Source organism: Canis lupus, chromosome 14 (assembly GCF_011100685.1).
Source record: "Canis lupus familiaris isolate Mischka breed German Shepherd chromosome 14, alternate assembly UU_Cfam_GSD_1.0, whole genome shotgun sequence".
Lineage (NCBI taxonomy): Eukaryota > Metazoa > Chordata > Mammalia > Carnivora > Canidae > Canis > Canis lupus.
The window spans coordinates 56685281-56708660 of NC_049235.1; the positions used below are offsets into that span (position 1 = coordinate 56685281).

At 42.2% G+C, this 23380-nt stretch overlaps 1 protein-coding gene across 2 annotated transcripts in view; it reads right to left on the reverse strand.

Moving 5' to 3' along the window:
- Window positions 1-23380, reverse strand: part of CTTNBP2 (cortactin binding protein 2) — a 71021-nt gene that overhangs the window by 40630 nt on the left and 7011 nt on the right. For both annotated transcript variants that reach the window (XM_038557471.1, XM_038557470.1), the window contains exons 3-7: window positions 22001-22100; window positions 19629-19779; window positions 14767-15021; window positions 4452-4569; window positions 951-1226 (exon numbers count right to left, since the gene is read on the reverse strand). In XM_038557471.1, the coding sequence (XP_038413399.1) occupies window positions 951-1226; window positions 4452-4569; window positions 14767-15021; window positions 19629-19779; window positions 22001-22100 (900 nt within the window). The remainder of the gene's footprint in view (window positions 1-950; window positions 1227-4451; window positions 4570-14766; window positions 15022-19628; window positions 19780-22000; window positions 22101-23380) is intronic.

Consider the following 23380-nt stretch of genomic DNA (forward strand, 5'->3'; position numbering starts at 1 on the left):
AATGAACCTGTTTTAAGGATTCGTTGAAGTGCTGCGTATAAAGCTCCCAACACAGTTCTGAAATAACAGCAGCTTCCCAGGAGATGCTAGTTCTCCTGGTATAAGAGGAAACTAACTAACCAGGGACATTTAGAGAGCACCTAGCTATGCTTACAAGAAAGCAAATCTTATTTTTTTTCTTTTTAAGATTTTATTTGAAAGAGTGAGCACGTGCGAGAGGGAGTGAGCAAGAGAGGGAGTGAGCAAGTACGCAGGGGGAGGAGCAGAAGGGGAGGGAATAGGGAGCGAGAAAGAATCCCAAGCAGACTCCACGCTGAGCCAAGCACAGAGCCTGAGGTGTGGCTCGATCTCACCACCCTGAGATCATGAACTGAGCCAAAACCAAGAGTTGGTCACTTAACTGACTGAGCTACCCAGATGCCCCAACAAATCTTATAAGTTCTTCGGAGTCTGTTTCATGTGCCTATCAAACAGAAAGAACCACCCTGACTCATCCCACGTGGGAGCTCTGATTTTTATCTTCAATGAAGAGTGCTTCTTCCAACTCTAGACTTCATTAGGATTCCTGTCCTGGAGAGAAGGTGTTAATGTACTACAAGCATCCCTGGCACAGCCCCAGTACAAGTCTGGAGCTATGTTCGGAACTTGTGCCTCAGTAAGCAGCTGCAACGTGGTTAGTTTCTTGCATTTATCAGAAGAGCAAGTGCAATCACAAAGCCTCATCAAGGGCTTTCTTGTTCTCTACCAAGTATTATCTGACACATAAAAGCATTTTTTATACTAACAGGAAAAATTATGCATTGTGAATACTCAAGTTTTTCAGCGCTAGCAGCTGTCACAAGTGAGCTCTGAATGTATTTAATCAATGAACCAAGTGCCAGGTTATGGAGCCCATAAACATAAATAAACCCAGAAATTTAACTTTCTCCTTATCACAGGATTATTGATACCTAGCATGACGGATCGCACGCTGCTTGTACTGAGGCCAATGCTGGAGTCGGTCGTGTTATTAAACGTCACATCCTCCAGACTCCGCCATCCATCAGATGAGATTGCTTGGAAATGATTTGTCAGAGCTTGACTCACTGCTTTTGAAAAATCATCCCATGATGTCTGTTTGCGGATATTTAAAGCGCATATTGTGTTTTCACATTCAAAGTCATCTGAACCATAGGTGCCTGGGGGTATCTCACCCACTGAAATCCTTAAAGGTATTTTAAGAGCGTCTGTGGGAAGAATGAAAGAATTAGGAAAAAGAACCTTGATAGGAAAAATCAGCAAAGCTCTTATATACAATAGGCAGATACAAACATTTTAAAAACAAAGGGTAGCTATCAAATTTCTTTAGCTGCAATTCACTGAATGCTCTTCTACCACGTAAACCTTGGTCTCTCAAACTCTTCACAGTTTCTTTGGAACCGTTGCTTGAACTGTTTATCTTCCCTTGTATCTTTGGCCTGCTGTTGTTCACTGGCACTTCCCTTCAGCCAGACTCTCAAGTTCTTTAAAAAAAATAAAAAATAAAAAATTGGGGAAAACGAGAGCGCTCTCTTGATGCCCGATTCTCTAAGCATCCCTTTCTCTTCACCTTCAACGGCAACATCATGAAAAAAGGCAGGTTACAGCTGTAGAGGATAGTGGCTTCAGACTCCTACACACGTTGGTCTGAGCCTCAGGGCCAGCCTCCCAGCAGCTACGCATACTTGGTAAATTGTCTTGATCTCTGTAGACCCCAGTTCCTTCTACAAAATGTTAGGGATGTGCTAGTAATAGTAAATTGTTATGAAGACTAAAGGAACTCATATTGGAAATGAATTTAACACACTATTGGTTACATGGTAAATACGAGTGAGTGTTCAATAAATAGCAAATGGTGCAGTGGAGGCTTTTAAAATAATCTTTCCAATCTCTCTTGTGACACCAGCTGACTGAAGCTCCCCAAGGTGGGCGGTGCACCATGCACTTCCATTCTCATGAACTGAATTATGTGCTCCCCAAGAGTCACTTGTGCTTATTCTTGAATCTTTTATATCTACTGAACTCATGACTATAATCAGCATATTAAATATTCCATATACTGATGAAATGTACTATTCCTAATAAAAATGAAGTTGAACATTTTAGAAACTCTGAACAAAGGCGGTATTAAAGAAATCATCTAATGAGGTATAGATGAGACAATTACATAAAATTGGAAAAAAAAAAAAAACTTTGGACAGATGCTGCCTTTAGTTCGCTTTATCAATATCTGTAAGTCCTCAAACACCAGAAATCATAGATGAAGCATAAGAGGCATGGTTTTCAAATAAGAATATATGGAATTTCACTCAGCCAAACCATACTAAAATAAAGACCTTCACTTGAAAGTTGATGAAACAAATATTTGTATGATTAAAATTAAAATAAAATGTTAAAAACGATTCCCTTTTTAAACTGGCTTTTTCTATGAACCAACTACTAGATTAGTTTCTTTTCCTTTTTTTTTTTTTTTTTTAAATTTAAACGTTTTATTTATTTGAGAGAGAGTGAGGCTGAGCAGGGGGGAGGAGCAGAGGAAGAGAAGGGAGGGAGTTGACTCCCCACCAAGCAGGGAGCCCAATGTGGGCCTTGACCCCAGGACCTCGGGATCACGACCTGAGCTGAAGGCAGACACTTAACTGACTGAGCCACCCAGGTGGCCCTAGGTTAGTTTATTTTCCAATTATCATTCATTCTCAGCTCTCATCTTGTCAATAGCATTTGATACAACTGATCTCTCTCTGTTCTCTGATACACCCCTACAGGATTCCCTCATGCCTCACTGGTCACTCTTCAATGGTTCTTTGCTGGTCCCTCCACACTTTCCAGATTTCTTAACGGTGGAGTGTTGCAAGGCTCCTTTCTCTTACTTTTTCTGTGTTTGCTTCCTTAGTGATCTCATCCAGTCCCATGACTTTAAATATCGTCTATAAACTGCTGACTCTCAGGTTTATGCAACCAGCTCATACTCATCTCCGGGATTCCTGCTGACTTGGCATCTCCACACAGATACCCTAACAGACATCTCAAATTCATACTTCAAAAACGGAGCTCCTGATCCTCATTAGCAAAATCTGCTTCACCTTGACAGGTGATGGCCACTCCATCCTGCCAATCATTGAGTCTAGCTACCTGGGGCGGATGAACGAATTCTGCCCCCTCCCCGCCCCCCCCCATACATCAGATTCAATCCATCAGCAAGTTCTGCTGGCTATACCTTCAGTTGTGTCCAGAACCCCATCACTTCTCACCACCTCCCCTCTGACAATCCTAGATTGAGCTGTTGTCTCTCACTAGAAGACATCAAGGGCCTAACAAGTTTCCCTGACTTCTCCTGTGACTTCCTACAATCATTCTCAACGAAGCAGCCACAGCTACCATGAAAATGTACAGTGGATCCTGTTACTCTGGAGCTTGAACACTGAAATGGTTATCCATGAATTCCTACCGGATTAGGCTGCCATCCCATCCATCTTATAACCGCTCTCCCCTTGCTCATTCTAACTTAACACTCGGCCCCCTCTAGGGCTCCTCGGACACAGCAGCATGCTCCTACTTGAGGGTCTCTGCCCACTTGATGACGGTTGGCCTGGGAAGCTCTGGGCCGAGGTGTCCACAGAGCCGCGCTGCTCACCTCCCTCAAGTGGTTGCTTCCTGTCTCACCAGGGAGGCTACCCTGACCATCATTTTAAAAACTGAAGCCCATCCTCACACTCCCAATCCTCCCAAGTCGTTTCCACCGCATGTATTACCACCTCACATACCATGTAATAAATTATTTTTTATGTTTATTGTTCATTTTCTGTCTCAATGTTAGAGTAGAAGTTAAAGTCGAAATACTAATAATATAGCTGGATGACTGGATGGGGCTGAGAATCTTGATATCAGAAGTTTAATATTTTGTAGGATCTGAAACTCCATATTCCATAAACCCACAACCTTTAGAACATGTGGACCTTTTAGAACATGCGTTGAGGAGTGTATATTGTGGGAGCCGGAAGAGACCCAAAAGATCAATCATTTTCACAGGCAGGTAGGCAACTAGGCATCGAGAGAGAACTAAATTTCCCACATTCATATGATCAGCTGATGGCAAAGTATCCCGGCATGATTCTTCATACCCTAGGAGTCTCATGTCTTAGGGAGACCATCTAAGTCAGAAGAGCAATAATTATTTAAATATTGTCTAAGGTCATTAAAATACAAAGGAGATCAAGCATTATTTGACTAGCAACTCATTCTGTAAAAAGCCAATTCTACACGGAAAAAAAATAATTACCACATTTATAATCAATAAAATGTTTTGGAGTTCGAGGGTTCAAAGAAGGCTAAGAGGAGAAGGAGAAAACTGGAGCTGCATGAGTATCTCCCCATTGTGGCAGAGGCCCCAGCAGCGCGGAGGAAGGATGAGCAAAGCTGTGAATGGCACTCACTCAGGTTCTCCAGCAGATGCTTGCAGTCATCGGTGGCGACATCATGCGCGGTCCTATTGCACTTATCTCTCCTTTCTGGCTCAAGCCCTCCGTGCTTACACAAGATTTCCAGGCAGTTCTGCAAAGGCAAGGGCTCTATTACCTCACGTCCAAATGAAAACTCAAATGAAAAATCAACTCAAACAACCTGGAAAATCAATAAACTCAAATGAAAAATCCAAGGGGAAAGTCATTTGCCTCTAACAAGCAAATCAGAAATTCTCAGCTGGAAATCGTATTTCAATTCCAGCAACCCAAATACACACATCAATCTAAACATTGGCTCAAAATGGGGAGCAAAGAGTGCTTCATTCGAATGTGAATCGCAGCATCACATGGCTCCATGGAACAGCTTCTTAGGTTTCCAGAGAGAAAAAAAAACAAAAAACAACCACCAAAAAACCCCAGCTTACTAATCATTAATTAGCAACTAATCGATCACTAATCACTAATCAATATGTTACAGAGTGAAAGTAAGAAAGAAACTGACTTCAGCAGAGTATCCTTTTACGGCAACCTGGCAATATAAAGCAAAAGGACTTCTGCTACACCCGCTGCTCCTTGCTGTCCTCTGGACGATGAACTGTTTTCCTGCTCACGTAAGCACAGGGCTCCAGTTTTAACAATTCTGTCTCAGAGTCCCCACGATCACATTTATATTTGGGATCTTTGGGATCATCTACTGTCCTATTTTTTTTTTATTTGAACAATATGAACGCCATGTTGACTGAGTTTTTAGAAAAATATTCCCAGTTGATATTGAAGTTCTATGTCCTCTCTCTTTTTTTTTAAGCTTTTTCTTCTTCTATGTTGCTTCAGGAAATCCCCATCAAAAAAGTTATCAGTAACCTATGAACTGAAAACTCTAAGTTCTCCAAATTTTTTCATAAAAAATTAGTAGAAGACAACATATGTATAAACATTTTCAAGTAACTGCATGGCGGGATAGAACATCAGGATATTCGCCAAGGACCTGCGCTAGATCAACTTTTACTACTTCATGATTTATGTCCCGACTTCTCACCAGAATAAGCACAAAACTGAAGAGACCAGAAACCATTAAAGGAACTAACAAGCAGACAAGCAACGTCCTTCCCATCTCTGCCCTACACACACACACACAGACACACAGGCTTTGGGTTGACTTCACTTCTAATAACAGTAAACCAGGTAGTCTGAAAATCTTCCTCTAATCTTGCCAGAAAACATCCTCTTTTTCTGTTTTGTAAAACACAGAAACGTACTTTTCCCCCTTTTTTATGTAGATATTTTTATCGTCATACACTATCCTCATAGAAAAGCTCACAAATAAGCTTGAAAAAGTCTCACAAAGTGAACACAACCATGTAAGGAACCCTCTGGAAGCCTCCTGTACATTTTGTCCCCGTCACTAGCCCCTTCCTTTCCCCCCACAGATAATTACTGTGATGATTTCTAAGACCAGTTTGGTTTAACCCGTTTATTGCCTTAGTATAAATGCAATCATATTGCAGTTTCATGTTTATATTTGGCTTTTCATTCAACAGAATGTCTATAAAATTCATCTATATGTTAGGACTAATCATGATTTATCTTCTTTAAAAAAAAAAAAAAGGCACTGTGGGACGCCTGGGTGGCTCAGTGGTTTGGCGCCTGCCTTTGGCCCAGGGAGTGATCCTGAAGACCGGGGATCGAGTCCTGCGTTGGGCTCCCTGCATGGAACCAGCTTCTCTCTCTCTCTCTGCCTCTCTGTGTCTCTCATGAATAAATAAAAAAATAAAATCTTCAAAAAATAAAAGGCACTGTGTGGTATTCCATGTGTGGTATATATGAATACATCGTAATTTCCTTATCCGTTCTCTTGTTAATGCACATTGGGTTCTACTACGGACATTCTAGTATGCGTCCTTTGATGGACACGTGTGCACATTTCTATTGGGTGTTATGTACAGAGCTGGCTGGCCTGCTGGGTCACGAGCTATGAGTATGTTTCAGGTCAGTATATACTGCAAAGAGCTTTCAGAAGTAGTTGTACCAATTTCCACCCCCACCAGGAGTATATGTGAGTTCCAGTTGCTTCCTATTGCCCCCAAAACAGACTTTATACATGAGTTCATAAGGAAGTGAAGGAAATCTCTAATGGTCAAAAAGAAAGAAAGAAAGCTAAAACCTCCCGTTAAGTGAAATCCTAACAGGAAGCCAGCACTGGTGTGAGGGCAAAGCTGATGTAGGGAATCTTTTCAGATGCTGGGGGGATGGGAGGCTAGGTCATTGGAGACCCCAAAATGGAGCAGCTGGACCAGAGGTTTAGAGGGAACTGATTAGAACTTTGGTTTCTCGCTGTGCCTTCTCAGGTTGGAGGGATGTCTCTAACACGTGTAATCACAGTCTATAGGGGTTCAAATTTAAAAATGCCCAAAGCCAAAAGTGAACTGAAAACAAAGCCAAAATATAAAGGACAATCCTTATCACATTGTTATGACGAATTTGTATAATACCAATAAATGCATTACGTAGTAAATGAGAAATTCAGAAATGCTGATTTAGAAATGAACTTTAATGGGAAATCGAATAGAATGCAATTGGAGCAGTAAACTTTGTGAATTCCCAGAGAAGAGATAAAAATAATACATTTTTATGCAAGTTAGTACTTGCAGCAAAAGCAGGTAAGAGCCAAAGCAGACCTGGATCCTCATTCTGCCAATGCCAATATAAATGATTTTATTGATGACTTTTGGTAAATCCTTTAACGTTTTTGTTTCGGTTTCCTTATCTTTGTTTAAATATCTGTATTTATAGAGTTGTTAAATGAAAAGATGCATAAAAACGTTCATATTCTCAGCATATACCGAGAATTAGTTGTTATCATTAAAATCAACAAAATCGCCAACTGGAAAATAGCCCAGATATTCAATTAAGTGGTGAGGAATTACAGCACGTCAACAAATGTCAGAGATCTCAATGTAATTCTAGGTGATGTTACTTCAAAGTTACCAACAGAAATGATAAAAGATGAAACCCAAATCTGCAAGATTCTTTTACCTTTGACCTTCAAAGTGGGTTGATAATAATCTTTATTATACTCAGCTAGGTCAGCGGGGACTAATATAAGCAGTGACTTTCTCTATAAGGAAGCAAGCAATGTCGGTCCCCCAGAGGCTAGCATGACAACACAAATCCAAACCCACTACAGGTGTGAATTCTACGCCATGCTGGACTCTCTGCGGAACATGGTGAAGTTCAAAACCTCCACCCAACTGACACTCAACAAGCACAGCTACTGGAGCGCATACTGAGTGCCAGGCTATAGTTCTGACACTTTGCAAGCATTTAGTGCCCATCAATCCCCACAACTTTAAGAAAGAAGGACTAAGCCGTCTGCCAGGTCCTCTGTTAGAACTGAGGGTTGTGATGATGAGTAAGGTAACAGTTGTTACTTCTTAGGGAGGAACACATTTTGCCCATGTAGTAGAGACATGGGCAAAATGGAGCTGAAGTGAGGTCCAAGGTTGTGCGAGGTTGGAAGAGGAGGGAAAGGTAGAGAGAGCAATCAAAGCTCTCTCCTCAATGGGAGGGGTTTGTGAAGAGGATAAATGCTGTGATGCCTGTCACAGCTTCTGGAACTGGTTCCCAGGGATCCTGAACCAGGCAGAGTGTCCTACCCAAGTGATGTAGAGCAAGAGACCTGGACGACTGGGTTTAAACCAGTCCTATTAATTATGATAGACACACCTCTATTGTAACAGAGACTGCAACAGACAGTGGTTTAAGCTTTCACTTCCGTTCCCATCCCACTCACCAGAGCTTAGGTAGGTGATCTCACCACCTGCAAAGAGGCTGGAGAATGTGGTCTTCACAGAACTCAGCAGAATCCATTATTACAGAGGAAGGGGAGGAGCGATGTGGAGGGTCAGTGACCCACCTCCGCCATGGTCCTTTAAGGAGAGCAGAGAAGCAAGGTAGAAGTGCCAGGAAGACGAAGGAGAAACCCCGAGTCCAGAGAGCTACATACAAGGGCAAAGTCAGGACAGGGAGCAGGGAGCAGAGAGTCCAACACTGGGAGGAGGGGGGTAGGGTGAAAGCAGTCTGCAAACATGCAGGACGGGCCAGCACCGGTGCAGGGCACGCCGCGGGGGCTGGGGGGGTGGCCTGCTGTCTTGCAGGGCAGACAGAGGGAGGCTGTTAAGGTGAGAAATAATGGCATAAGCAACGAGGTAGATTTAGGGGTGAGGGGCCGAAGATAGAGAGAGCTGGAGTTAGCTGTGAAGGGCTGAGCTCTAGGGTTGGCACGAAGGTATGTTTTGTGCAGGCGTGAGGATATGTTCAGGTAGCAAAGTGCCTGATTCTGAGGACCAACCGGTGCGTTCGGAAGGTATGCTGGAAAGGAGGGTGATAGGAAGGAGCCGCAGCCGTCCATTCACTCGTCAGTTCAGCCAACAGTACGCGCCGGCCAGAGACTCTGCTGGACACAGGACATACGAAGATGGAAAAGTGATTTTTTTTTGGAGGAGATGGAAAGAGAGACAGGCATGCAAACAGTGAAAGCATAGGCGCTCTAAGTGAAGTGTGGAGAGGGCCCTGGGAACATCTTACTTCTGGAAGCCAAGACTTAAGTTGAGATGTTTTCCAGGCAAGGAAGAAGGGTCAGGACGGGAGGAGAGGCCGTCTGAGGTAACGGGAACACAGACGCAATGACAGGGAGAGAAGGGAGAGCAAAGGATGTTCGCACAGCAGCCAGCAGTGCCTGCTTACAGCACAGAGCGCATTGGGGGCGGAGACAGGAAGTGTGCTTGTGGAGGTAAACTGAGTCCAGATCAAGAAGGGACTTGTCTGTCACCATACAGGTCTGGCACTTATCCTCGAAGTGACAGGCCCCTGGAAAAAATGCTAAGCAGGGAAATTACATGACCAAGTTCCCCCGCCTGAAAGGCCCCTCTCGGAGTGGGCTACGCGAGCAGAGGGTCTGCAGATGAGGAGACTTGCTGACCCCGCACAGATCCGGGCAGCAGACAAGGACGACCCCCCAAGGGCAGTGCCCACGAGACATGGAGGGGGCAACATATTCATAATTCACACGCAAAGGAATAAAATCTAGAGTTGGGCCAGTCATCTGAATTTGGTAAGTGGGGAAGAGGAGCAAATAAACGCAACTGCCAGGTGCTGGTACTGGATGAAGAGAGGCCGAGGGATTGCAGCAGGCTGGCTGAGGAGCACCAACACAGGAGGCCGAGGGTGCAGCCGCGTGGAGCTGTCTGACCACCAGTGGGCTTACCAGAGAACGGCCCAAACTGGTACACTTTGAAGGGTGACAAGGGGGGGCTCTTAGTAATTCCACTGGGATGACAGGCATCGAGGATGACCGTAGTGGGCAGAGGAACTCTGCTGCCAGGGTCTTCAAGGAGACGCCGTGTAAACGGTGGCCCTCCCGAGTAGCACCTTCCTGGACAGACTCAGGAGATGGTTAGGTAGGGCTAGAGGTAACATACTGGAACCTCTATAGATTATAAACTGGGGATCAGTACGGTCACTCAAGGGAAAAAGTACAGAGTGCAAGGAGGGAAAGGATCAAAACCCAGATCCATGAAAGCTGTTAGTGGGAAACAAGGAGAGTCCGTGTCTTGGGTGAGGAGTGGAGCGGGACTCTGGTTGGCTAAGTCTAGATTAGAATCCTTCAGAATCCTGTTAATCACTGCTGCTCAAATTAGGCAAGGATGCAATAATACTCTTCACTGAATATTCTGGAATAAGTGTTAAAAAAAAATAGCCTTCCCTTTGTTTGCTAACAGCTGACGTCAGTCTGGCCTTTTCAAAGATAATTTTATAAATAAACGTTAAGGGGGGAAAGAAAGGGAATAATTGTGGAGAACCCACAGCACAAAAACAGATTCCAAAGAGCAGATTTCTATTTATCATGATTAACATCCAGTTCCAAAGAGTTGGGCCGACTGCTAGGTATCTTATCTTTGTCCTCTCCCAGCCAGTTACCCAACTCCGCGTGACAAGGAAGAAATTTAGTGACTCCCAATCACCTTATTCTTTGCATCCATGACCCAGGGAAAGGAAATCTAAATCTCGGGGCCCCGCGTGGGCCTCCATACTTAGACACACCCCCTTCTCCGGACCATCCAGTCAGGGTGGATGCTGCTGCGTGAGGGGAAGTGCCTGATACCCCCTGGATAAAAGACAAAACGTATGGGCATACCCTGGTCCTAGCACAATGCAGAATGGCCTAAAGATGGTGCGGAGAGGGCCATGCCTCATCAGAGGGCAGGGGGCCTGCCCAGGGAGGATGACCTCTAGGATGCTGGAAATAAATGTCTGGGAGACAGGTAAAAAGCCAGCTGTGCAGATCTGGGTTTGGGACGGATTACTGCAGAAACCACAGGTAAAGCTGAAAGACCGGATAAGCTCTTAAAAAACAGGACCGGAAAAAAAAAAAAAAAAAAAAAAAAAAAAAAAAAAAACAGGACCGGCCAACTGTAAGTGGAGCATGGGAGTTGCTCGTGGTTAAACAAAAGAGAAAAAACCAGTAAAACCAAGAGAAAGCCTGGTCATTGTATTTGGAGGGGAAGTGAGGGTGAGGCAGGGGTCTGAAAGCGGAGGAAGGCGTCTGCGTGAAGTAGCCCACCCGTTAACCCAGAGCCTGAGCGACGGGCCACCAGCTTCGGTCACACGCATAAGCTAGAACCATAAGCGAGCCCTGCAGCCAGACACACACACACTCCTCCAAAATAAAGAGTCCCTTTGTACGAGAGCTTCAACAACAGAGATATCAAATTCAGATAATCGCCCTAGTGTTTCTGCCGCACAAACCCGACATGTCAAAGGTCTCGTGACACAACAGGGTTTCATGAAGGAACTCTTCTATTGACACTGCGATGAAAACAAAGGTTTATGCTCAATGATTAGTCACAGGCCTGCTTTAGAGACGCACTCCATCACCAAACACGCAGTGGTCACCTGCGTAAATGGCTTAACCACTGGGAGAAAGACCAGGGCCTGAAGTGGGAAAAGCACTGGTTTGGGAACCTGATCTTCCGTGAACGGACCTTGGGGAATTAATTACACTATTTTCTGAGACTCGATTTTTTTGCATCTACTAATGAGGAGGTTGGTCCGGATGAGCTATATATCCCTTCGAGCCCTGAAATCCCACAATTCTTTATTGAAAAATATGGGGACACTGGAGTAATGATATACCTGCTACCTTACATAGACTGGACACATACATGCTGCTGGGCAGAGAGGAAACATTCATTTCTTAAGCTCAGCTTGTGGTCAGAGTAGAATAGAATCTTTCACAATGATTAATTCAGAATTGCAATTAGTTTTTTCAGGAAATTGGTCTTCGGGCCTCAGTTGTAAAATGGATCGCCTCTCTGGAGAAGTATCTCAACCAGGATACGAACGCTGCATTAGGCAAATGGTGCAGAAGAACCTTCCAATGCCTCTGACTAGGAAGGAAGGCGGCGTGGTACAGTGTGAAGATAACGAAATCAGGCAATCTGGGCTTCATTCCCAACTTCTCTCTATTACTCCCTCCAGGGTTTAAATGTCCTAATCATAAAATGAAGAAGCTAGACTGGAAGATGAAGTATCCATTCCGGGGCTTAAAAAAAAAAAATCTATTATTTTAATCTATGATTTTACTCAGCAGGGTGCCAATGTTGTCAGTCATGATCACTTTTTAAAAATCTCTCTTTTCTCGTTCAAGATGTATCTTATGCCCTTAAAAAAACAATACAGGGAGAGTCACATTCTATGAGGGAAAGTGGTCATACTTCCCTTTACTCAGCAATGACAGAGCATCTACTTGTTCCCGGGGCCTGAGGATCCATGAAGACGGCATCCTTGATTACAAAGAGCTCCAGGACTAATAAGGAGCTCATAATTAAGGAGCCAAGCAACAACACAAGTGCCCCACACTGTAGGGTGACTCACCCGGGGAGTGGTTTCTCGCTCTGCTTTGCAGAAGAGATTCGGCAGCTGAACATTCTAGATCAGTGATGCTCAGGTTTTCTTTTGTTGTTGTTACTATCGTTTGGCTCCAGGTTGAGTATGTATACAACCCACTCCCATCAGTAACATCTTGCACTATACTCAGAGATTTTTCTTGACGGGGGAGAAGTAGGTTGAAAACAACCCCTTCAATGCACCTTTCTACCATCAAATTAAAATTCACAGTCTTAGATTAACTGTGCATTTTTAAACGCAAACTTTTCACAGTTCACATCTCTGTCTCCTAAAAACCTGTATGTCACACGTGTTGCATCCCATTCAAATCAAGACGTGTGTATCAGGTTCCCAAGATTTTTGTACCTTTTTGTTAAAGGGTAAAATGGGAGCAAACTACTAACAAGTAATAGCTCCACACTGAACTAAATCATGCCTTGGTCTCATTAAAAAAAAAAAAAAAAAAAAAAAAGGGATCCCTGGGTGGCACAGCGGTTTGGCGCCTGCCTTTGGCCCAGGGCGCGATCCTGGAGATCCGGGATCGAATCCCACATCAGGCTCCCGGTGCATGGAGCCTGCTTCTCCCTCTACCTATGTCTCTGCCTCTCTCTCTCTCTCTCTCTCTCTGTGACTATCATAAATGAATAAAAAATTAAAAAAAAAAAGTTCAAAATGAGCAGCTTTTGTTCTAGATCATAATAACAAGAAGTTACCCAAGCAGGAGCTCCAAATGCAATTTCTAGCTATTCCCAGATATCTCCATCTGGATGAACATCTCAGCACTTAAATCCAGCAGGTCTAAACCCACGTTCTATCTTCTTGATCACAATGACGCCTCTTCTATTCTCTTTCTGGAAACATCCCTGTTCCCCTTCCTGTCAGCTCCCTCTTTTCCTGCATCTAATCTGTCTTCAACCTGTGGATACTTCTGGTCTGTAACGTTTCTCATTATTTCTCCCACTCTCTTATCTTTCACCTAGTCTCTCTCCCGGCCAATATTTTTTTCATAACCCCCAACCTTCTGTTTGCTACTTCTAAATTAATCATTCAAACTATAGGGCTGATTATTTTGTTCCCTTGTACAAAACCTTTTGGTGGCTTTACTCTGACCAGAAAATAAAGTCCCAACTCTTTAAAATGTCACTAAAGCTCATGTCATATTCTGAGACCCCCAGACTCATCTTATTTCTCACCACCCCTCATCAGCGCAGCCGATGCTGAAGGCCACCTCCCTATTTCCAGTCTCTGTTTCTGCTGCTCTCCAATCTGAACTACTTTCCAATCCCAGTGATGAGCAGCAAATTTAATCCACCTTGCAAGGCCAAGATCACTTCCACTGACTCCAGAAATAGCCACTTCTAAGCCTAATATCCCTATGACTCTGCTCCCTGAAATACATGCATTAAAAAAAAAAAATCTTAAAATTTGCATTTTTATACTGTTCCAACCACAAATCTGTTACCCTTGTTTTAATTTGTTGGGTTCTCTTATCCTACTCTTGTCTTGTATCTTGTACTCTTGCCACGAAACTAGGAGTTAGCTGATGGCATAAACGATTCCTGAGAATGTGAGCTTTTAGTGTCTTGTGCTCAGAAGCATCCTAATAGCTTTTTATTGCTAAACCAATCAAAACAGAAAAAAAAGTGTGAGTGAATGGCCTACTGTTTCTCTAATAATCAGAATCATTTTCTACTCTAACTGGTGAGTGAAATCTTGAGCTCCCTCTTACCTACCAGTAAAATACACAGGAAGGGTGTAAGTGAGGCAGTTCAGAGGTAAGAGCTTTTGAAGAATCCTGGCTCTCCCTCTAACCAGTAGCATGGCCTTGGTCCTTGAATCAAACAATCCAGTAGACTAAGTCAAAACCAAACTCTTTCTCCTGATTTTACATGGGATTTTAAAAAAATGTCTGAAATTACACCCACATTTGTTAACAAACTCCAAGTATGATTGTTATAAGAAGTCTCAGGGCGCCTGGGTGGCTCAGTCAGTTAAGCATCTGACTTCAGCTGGGGTCATGATCTCGGGGGGCCTGGGACGGAATTGCACGGAAAGTCCACGTTTCCCTCCCCTGGCTTGTGCACATTCTCTTACCCTCTTTCTCTCTCAAATAAATCTTAAACAACAATAACAACAACAACATCAACAAGGAAGTCTCATATATGGTTAACTGTAAACACTACCGGACAGGAAAAAAGTCAGTTCATATTGGTAGCTGATCGTCTCCTGCAATGGTATCCCTCAGTCTCGAGCCATTCTGTTGAAATCTACTCAGCCAATAGCACACAATTTTGTCACCATCAAATTACAGCTGTGTAGTGGCCCTAGCTGCTACCAGACACACCTTAAAACCTTTCGAAGCAGCAATATGGGCAGCGGTCCAGCCTTCTCTGTCAGCGTGGTTAACGAGGTCTGCAGGAACCACAGGCTTGGGTGTGCCTTCAGGACTCTCTTCTCCTTCATCCAAGCCAAAGACACCGGACTCGGGTTCTTCCTCATGCAAAGAGTTCCCGCTAGCTGGTGTTCTATGGTACATGAGAAGCTTGAGGCTGTCCACATTACCAGTGTCCACAGCTGCATGAACCGGTGTCCAGCCATCCTGAAGATAAAATGACCAGGAGGAAAGGGTTGATTACAACATTAATGTTGAGAACAGTGTTATTTAAAGTTCACCTCTAAACGTTCTTGGGCATGAACCACTGAGCTCGGAAAAGCAGGCATTCCAATCCTGAATATCACTGATGAGCTGAGTCAAGTTCTCTGACCTCTGCCAATTACCATATTTCCCATTGCTATGACTCATGTTTGCTGTTTTGTAGGAATTTCCACTCAACAGTCAACCACTTGGAGTTTAATTTAACAATACAAAAGAGAATGAACGTTAGCATACAGATTTTTCAAAATTTACATCCAATTACAGTATTACTAGTAATGTACTACATGAATGCTACTATAAGCTAGTTTTGGTTATAGGGCAGAGTCTTAACTGGTGATCTTAAAATTTTGTGCCGGTGATTCCCAAAGGAAAAAATTTAAATAATAGGGAAAAGGTAGACATACAGGAAAAGCAAGGCCAAATAACTTTGTGAGATGTCTGTGGGCCTCTATTGAGGGTTCTGTGTAAGCTTAGAAAATGTCCCAACTAAAATTATTAGGCCCATTCTCTAGAATATATTTCTGTGAGGCCTTCCTCATTCACTTTGCTGGCTGCTAGAGTAAACTCAGTGGTTCTCAGATGTGGTCACCAGGCCAGCAGCCGCAGCGTCACCTGGGAACTCGTTAGAAACAAAGGTCGTTGAGCCTCCACCCAGACCTACTGAATGAGAAACTCTGGAGGGAGACCCAGCAATCTGTGCTTTAACCAGCCTTCTGGGTGATTCGGACACAACCGAAGTCTGACAAGCACTTTTCCAGGGAAAATCTTGGTCCCATTTCCATCTCTCAAGGGTCTTCCTTCCACGCAGGCACCAGTCTTTGCTACATTTTTAAGACTTTCATAAAAGAACAGAATTATTTTGGTGATTTGTGATTTTGACTTGTTGCCCTTACCTTTATTTTCTTTTTGGCCTATTTTTTTCATGTGGTATTTCATATTGCTCTATTAAATATCTCTCAGTGAGCTAGAGAACACTTTTTTTTTTTTTAACAATAGGGTGGAGGATAAAGGAGAAAGACAGTAAGTGGTAACAATGTACACTTAGTGAGTTATCTGATTATTTGCTAAAGCCATCTCTTGAGAAGGATTTTTCTCTGGTTCTATACTTCATTCCAATGAAGTCAACTTGGCTAAGACAAGGCTGTGGCTGCGCGGTAAATGGAATACCTTATAGTCCTTGGGCGTACTCCAGCTAGTAAAGCATTTCATGGCTTACTCTTCGTTGGGCTGTGGATGCCCTTACTTGGGCAAGCCTTAATTTGGCACAGAGTGTAAGCGCTCCTGGCCTTCCCTAGTCAAATCTCTTAACTTGTTTCCTAATTCTTATGTTACAAAGACGATCTAATCATTTCTGAAAAACTTTCAATTTCCCATTCCCCCTTTGATTTCTTATTAAAAGACTTAAGAAATAATTATTCCCTTAAGTTTCTCTATCAATTATACTGTTTATCTCTGTACTTGGGAGACTCTCTACTCCTCATGATTTTGTTCAGTCCATCAACAGGTAGCTTGAGAGCATGGACTTCTGTGTTCTCTAACTTACAGGATGTGACTTAAATTTTTATTTTTATGCTGCACTACTTATTTTTTTTATTCAGTTTGGTTATGTAAAATTTACTCATTTTTCACATATAAGGTAGAATTTTATATTAAATATGTGTAATACCACAGATTTCTTAGATCAACTATATAAAATAATATGAATAAATGTACCACTGGGCTATTTTCTCAGGTTTTCAAAAAATGAGTAAAAAGCTTTTACTTTTTTTGTTTTTTTATTTAAAAAAAAAGCTCTAGCAATAGAACTCAATGGAAAATATTTATCCTGGCTTATACCCCTGGTTATAACATTAATTGTTGGTTCTCTTTTGGTAAATTATTTAGGAAAACTCAGGATCTGGTGCAGCCACTACGGTAAAAAGCATGGAGGTTCCTCAAAAAGTTAAAAATAGAACTAACTTATGACCCAGCAGTTACATTACTGGATATTTGCCCAAAGAATACAAAAACACTAATTCAAAGGGATACATGTACCCCTATGTTTGTAGCAGCATTATTCACAATAGCCAAGATATGGAAGCTGCCCAAGTATCCACTGATTGATGAATGGATAAAGAATAGGTGAGATATATATTATGTAGATGCATGTGTGTGTCAGAAATAATATATATTAATATATATATCTTATGGAATATTATTCAGCCATAAAAAAGAATGAAATCTTGCCATTTGCAACAACACAGATAGAGCTTGAGAGTATAATGCTTAGTGAGTCAGAGAGAGAGAAATTCCATATGATTTCACTCATATGTGGAATTGAAGAAACAGAACAAATAAGCAAAGGGTGAAAAAAAGAGAGAAAGACAGACAAATCAAGAAAGGATCTTAATAAAAGAGAACAAACTGCTGGTTACCAGCGGGGAAGTAGGGGAATGAGGGGGAGATGGGTTAAATAGTTAATGGTGATTAGGGAATGCACTTGTCACAAAAAACAAACAAAAGAAAACATAAAAACAACTAATCACCTAGGATCTAAGGGTGACCTGTAACGTAGATACTGTTCCTTCTTATCCTGGGAAATCTTAAGGATGTTTCCTATGACAGGAATGCACAGCACAGCCAATTTTCTATCAGAAGAAATCCAAAATTCAGATAACCTTTGGAAATTAAGTATCTACCCTCGTCTTCCATTAGGAATATATGATAGGGGTGGTGACTGTTACACAGTCCACATTCTGGGAAGCTGCAAAGACCAAAATAAAGTGATTCCTGAGCACAATGAAGAGCAGATCACGATGGAAGCTCCTCAACTCCTCCAGCGCAGAGAGGGTGCCACCAGAAAAATGCCTGTCGGTAAACACAGGGCTGATTCCTCAGTCTCGGCGGGCTGATGGAGATTTGGGAGGTTTCAAATGCACTTCTGTGTGGCTGAGCCAGAAGTGTTATCCAAGGACTCTTCCCACGCATCCAACTCTCAATGTCTTCAGTTTCTAAACTGCTGACCATCTGTGCACCTTGCATGGGAGACATCAGAACTGTGTGGGATGGAGTCAAGAGCGACCCGGGGCGCATAGCGGATTTCTGCAGATAGCGCTTCCTGAATGACCCTGACCTCTGTGAGGCGCTACACATCTCAGCAATAACAGACCATCAGTCACAGGAGTGAGGGCGAGCACAAACAACCCTCCTCTCTCAGGGCTGGCAACGGGCACTATCTTGTCACAAAACTCCCTTTTGTGTACGTGTTTACATGTGTTACAACAGAGTCCCGTGTTAACCGGGGATGGTGGTGACCATGGTGACAGCTAACATCTGTTCATTGCTTACAATTCCCAGGCTTACTATACCAAACTACCTTACGTAGATAACCTCATTTCACTTTAATTCCCCTAACAATGGCTACTGTTATTAGACTCATTCCATAGAGGGGTCAACCAGGGCACAGAGAAGTAAGACCACTTGCCTAAGCTCAAGCAACTTTGTGAAGGCATGGCTTGAGCCCCAAAGGCTTGATATATCAGAGCCTGATCTCGCAGCCATTATGCAATAATTTTGTATCATCATTACTGCCACTATGGCAGCAGGTGATACTTCTGCAGCTCTTTGTAAAATGTACATTTTGAAAACATATCCAGAATCGGACCGTTTCCCACCATTTCTACACCTCAACCTTGATACAAACCACCATTACTTCTTCCCTGACTTAAAACCACAGGTTCCTACACGCCTCCCTTGCAGCTTCTCTGCCCCACCTAAGGTGATTCTCAAACCTGCAGCCAAAGTGACTCTTTATCAAAGGGAGTCAGTTCATGCCCTTGTTCCCTTCAAAACTGTCCATCCAGAGGCCTTATTCCAAATGCTCACCATGGCCCGCAAGGCCTTTTGTGGCGAGCCACTGGCCACCTGGCCTAACCGAAGTGCCCTGCGGGTACCCCCACTGTCCCACCTCCAGCCTGGCACACTGCTCTCCAGGTCTCTCCATGGCCCACATTCTTGCTTCTTTCAGGTCTTGGCTCAACTGTCACACTTTCAGTAAGGACTTCTCCCACTCCTCTGAAGTCACCCACCACCCCAGGCACTCTGATCTTCTAAACACCCAGCACCTATCTATCTACTCACTTGTTGATTGTCACCCCTTCTGTCCCACGAGGATATAAGGCATAGGAGGGCAGGACTAGTTTATTTGCTGCTGTCCCTTCTGTCCCTAGGACAGCGGGTACTCAGGAAATCATTGTCGAATGATTAAAAACTTAGACTTCCATGATCTCCCCTGATCCTGAAAACAGCCAGGACACAGGTATTCATTTTCCCATTTTGCAGATGAATAATTTGAGGTTCAGAGGATAAAGGACTGGTTAGACGAATAGATAAGGCTTCTCATTAGCAGACACCCAAACACAAGTCAAAGGTCAGACACTGTCCATGTTTTATATCCAAAAAGCAAAGCAAAACAAAGCAACCTCTATCTTAATATATTTTGATTTTCTGGCTATAGAGTTGGCAGATAGGGTAAATTTTAAGACAAGCCCCCGCCCAAAATTGGTACTCACTCTGGTTTCCACACTTCGGTCAGTTCCGGCTTCCAGTAGGTATTTAATACACTCCTTATTTCCATTTTTACAGGCCAGGTATAGAGGTGTCTGTCCTTCATCAGCAGCATGATTAATGTTGGCATCATATGCAATTAATAATTCTACACACCTAAACATAAGATTATGATTAATCACAATAAAACCGGTTTGCGTTCTGAAGCACCTGACCCAGATACTATAATGCTAGAGGAGGTCTGTATCTTTCTACATCAATTGTTTTTACATATATCAATTACAGTAGGTCTTAAAATATGGATACCATTTTGTAGCAAGGATGGAAGATATATTTTCAATCACAAATTTAATTACTCCCATGAAAATTTAAAATGGCGGCACTGATCTGGTGCTAAAACTTGGTTTTGACACTTTTCTGTAGCCAACTTGTGAAAGTGGAGTCCTTGTAACATGTTTAATTGGGATGAATGGCTGAACTGTGGTTGACATATATACATTATTTGTGGTTCAAAATAGTTTAAACCTTGAGAAAAGTCATACTGCTGAGTCATTTTGAGACTTTCACTTGAGAAAATAATTATAAATAGCTCAGACAGCAGGGCACCATGTGCCTCCACTATAAAAGGCAGCAGGGAGGCAGAGCTAGGGGCTGCCTTGGGGAGAACAACAGAGGCTAGCCTGTCTCCTGAAGGGGGGCTAGTTACAAGGAAAAAGACAGCTAAGCAGAAACTCATTGCTCTGAGAATCAGGGAGGAAAGAAATGAGGTAAATTTGAGACGTTGTGACATTTGTGCCAAGTCTTTATGAAATTAGATAAGAATAAATGGAGAAAAGTGGACTAAAATCATAATCAAATGAAGAAGAAATTTACATCACCTCCTTTTTTTCAGATATATGCTTTCTCCCCCCACCCCCACCCTGGGGCTTTTCTTGAAAACAATTGGTTTATATATATTTTTAAAAATAAGTTATGTACTGACATGTGTTTATATCTCATACACATTTAAACTGATCAACCCCAGGGTTCTTCTTTTTGGCAAAGCTACTCATGCATGGATTCCTAGGACTCTTATACCTTCCAAGTAAGTGGCACTACAGACTATGGGGTGACAGTAAATGTAAAAGCACAGCTGAAGAAGAAATCCCTTCTGGAGGACTCAGGATACATGCACCAAGTAACAGCAAAACCAATATCTGCGGTTCTCAACAATAAGCTCATGAGGTATACATCAGACATGCAGAAAAAAGAATATATTCTAAAGATACATTCTGAATATTTAAAACTTACATTTATGATTAATAACCTTAATGTGAAACTTAGAACCCATATTATAGGAATTACGAAATACGTTAAAGGGTATTTCTATCAGTTTGAAACAGTCCACATTTATTGCTTCTCGGCCTTTTGGCTAAGATCAAGTGAAACAGTCCGCGTTCCCTACAGGATCTTTCAGAACAGGCAGAGGAAGCAGCTTAGTGACTTTCTATTTTATTAAATTGTAACTCTTAATTTTAAAAACCCATGTCTATGTTCAACAGACTTGGTAGGCTCCTGAAGAAATCACTGCTAAACTGACATATGTTTCAGTTGGTAGGTTCTTTTGGGTTTGTGCTCTAAGCACTTTCAGTATGAGATGTTTCTGCTTTAATTTTTTAAAAATGGTATGACAAGGTGAATATATTGGGATTTAATATTGAATAAAGTGCCACTAGGAAGTTAAAATTCTTGTAATTAATATAATTCTAGGATTTGGGATCCCTGGGTGGCGCAGTGGTTTAGCGCCTGCCTTTGGCCCAGGGCGCGATCCTGGAGACCCAGGATCAAATCCCACGTTGGGCTCCCGGTGCATGGAGCCTGCTTCTCCCTCTGCCTGTGTCTCTGCCTCTCTCTCACTGTGTGCCTATCATAAATAAATAAAAATTAAAAAAAAAAACAAAAAAAATAAAAACAATTATATTAAAAAAAAATTCTAGGATTTATTTTTAATGCCATCATAAGTAAAAAAGCTTTTGTGTGCGTGGGGGGAGGGCAGAAAACAGTGAATGACAGTCTCTAACAGTGGATGTGTCACCACATAGCTGTTGATAGACTATAAATTGATTATCTTTATCAGAAGCAAATTCATTCATGTGAGGTTGACACACGTTTCTCTTCTTTATTTCCCTCATATACAACTATTCACCCTTAAAGAAGAAGAGAGAATTTAGTATCCTACTTTGCATCTGAATCTTCAAATATATTTAGTGAATTTATTTGCCAATGGATTTTAAGCACTAGCGTTTACACATTCAGCCAGAACTGAAATATGTGTGCAAATTATAGAGAGACTCTTTTTATAGTGGGGGGAGAAAGAAGAATTCAGAGCATCACTTACTTGAAATGTCCCTGAGCAGCTGCAGCACACAAGGGTGTGAAGCCATTTTTATCAGCAGCATTGACTTGGGCTTCTGCATTCAGCAGCAATCTCACACAGTCTACGGATTTTAATAGAAAGCCATTTAAATTCCCCATTTGGAGTTACGGTGAGCCAAGTTCTAAACAAGCTCTATGTAAATGTTAAACCCAAAGGACCTCTCCCGTGCACAGTCCACCTGACAATTTTAGTATGGTCGATAGGAGACTCCACAGACTATTTTACAGAGAAAGGAGACTCTTTTCCTGAATATGTAAATGCTTCGGGAAGAGTTGCTAATGAGTGAAAGGATTATTAGGTGTCAGAAAACATTTCACCAGATTTTCCCATCACTCTATCCCAGGAAAATAATGTTATTGGATAGAGAACTAAATCTACTTATCAAATTGAAGTACCATTCTTTGTATTTAAAGAGTTTAATTCTCATTTTGAGATTTAAAACACTTAAAACACTTCCATGTAATGGTCATCACACACTTGATTCCATGGGTGAGGTGAAGCCATACAAAGTCACCTGACTCTGGCATAAATATCATCTAGGCCTTGTGTTCCGCATGGTATTCACTAGCTTTAATTTCTCCACATGAAGGAAAATTCCCACAGGACTTTTGAAGTAAAGAAGAATCCCAAAGTATTTTTAAAATCACGAGCTATCTTATCTTCTTAGCTCACTAGATCCTTCCATTTAGTCCACTTGAACACAGTGAAGCTCTGAAGCTTCTCTGAATTACCCTACAATCATGCAGCTTATGTGCACCATGCTATCTGATTTCGGATTTGCAGTCAAATCATCTTTTTCTGCACTACCATGTTTTAGTAAATCTGACCACAAGATTCGCATTTTAAGATAGAATAATTCTGACTTCATCAATATGTCGCTTATAGCTGTACAACTTCTCAGTTCTCTTAAAAAAAATCCAAATAACTATAAATTGTTCTGACGATAGAACCGTTTCAGACCCGTGACCTCTAACTGCTAGATCTTGCCCTCACCGTAGCATGTGTTGAACCCCTGTCACTTCGACTTTCATACACAGATATTGCTAATAGACAAATTAGAGCTATTTTGTCCTAACTCAAGTGATCACAGACAGAAGGCTTTATTCTAAAATGTGCTTAGTGCTAGACCTCCAATTTTAACATACACAATCTATTTCATCGTGCATAAGACTAAAAATACTTTTTGCTAGCTGCAATAAAATCTAACTTAAAAAAAGTTTGTTTGTTTGTTTGTTTGTTTGTTTATTTATTTATTTATTTATTTAAGAGAGAGAGCATGCATGGTGGAAGAGGAATAGAGGAAGGAGGAAAGAGAGAACCTGGAGCAGACTCCTCACTGAG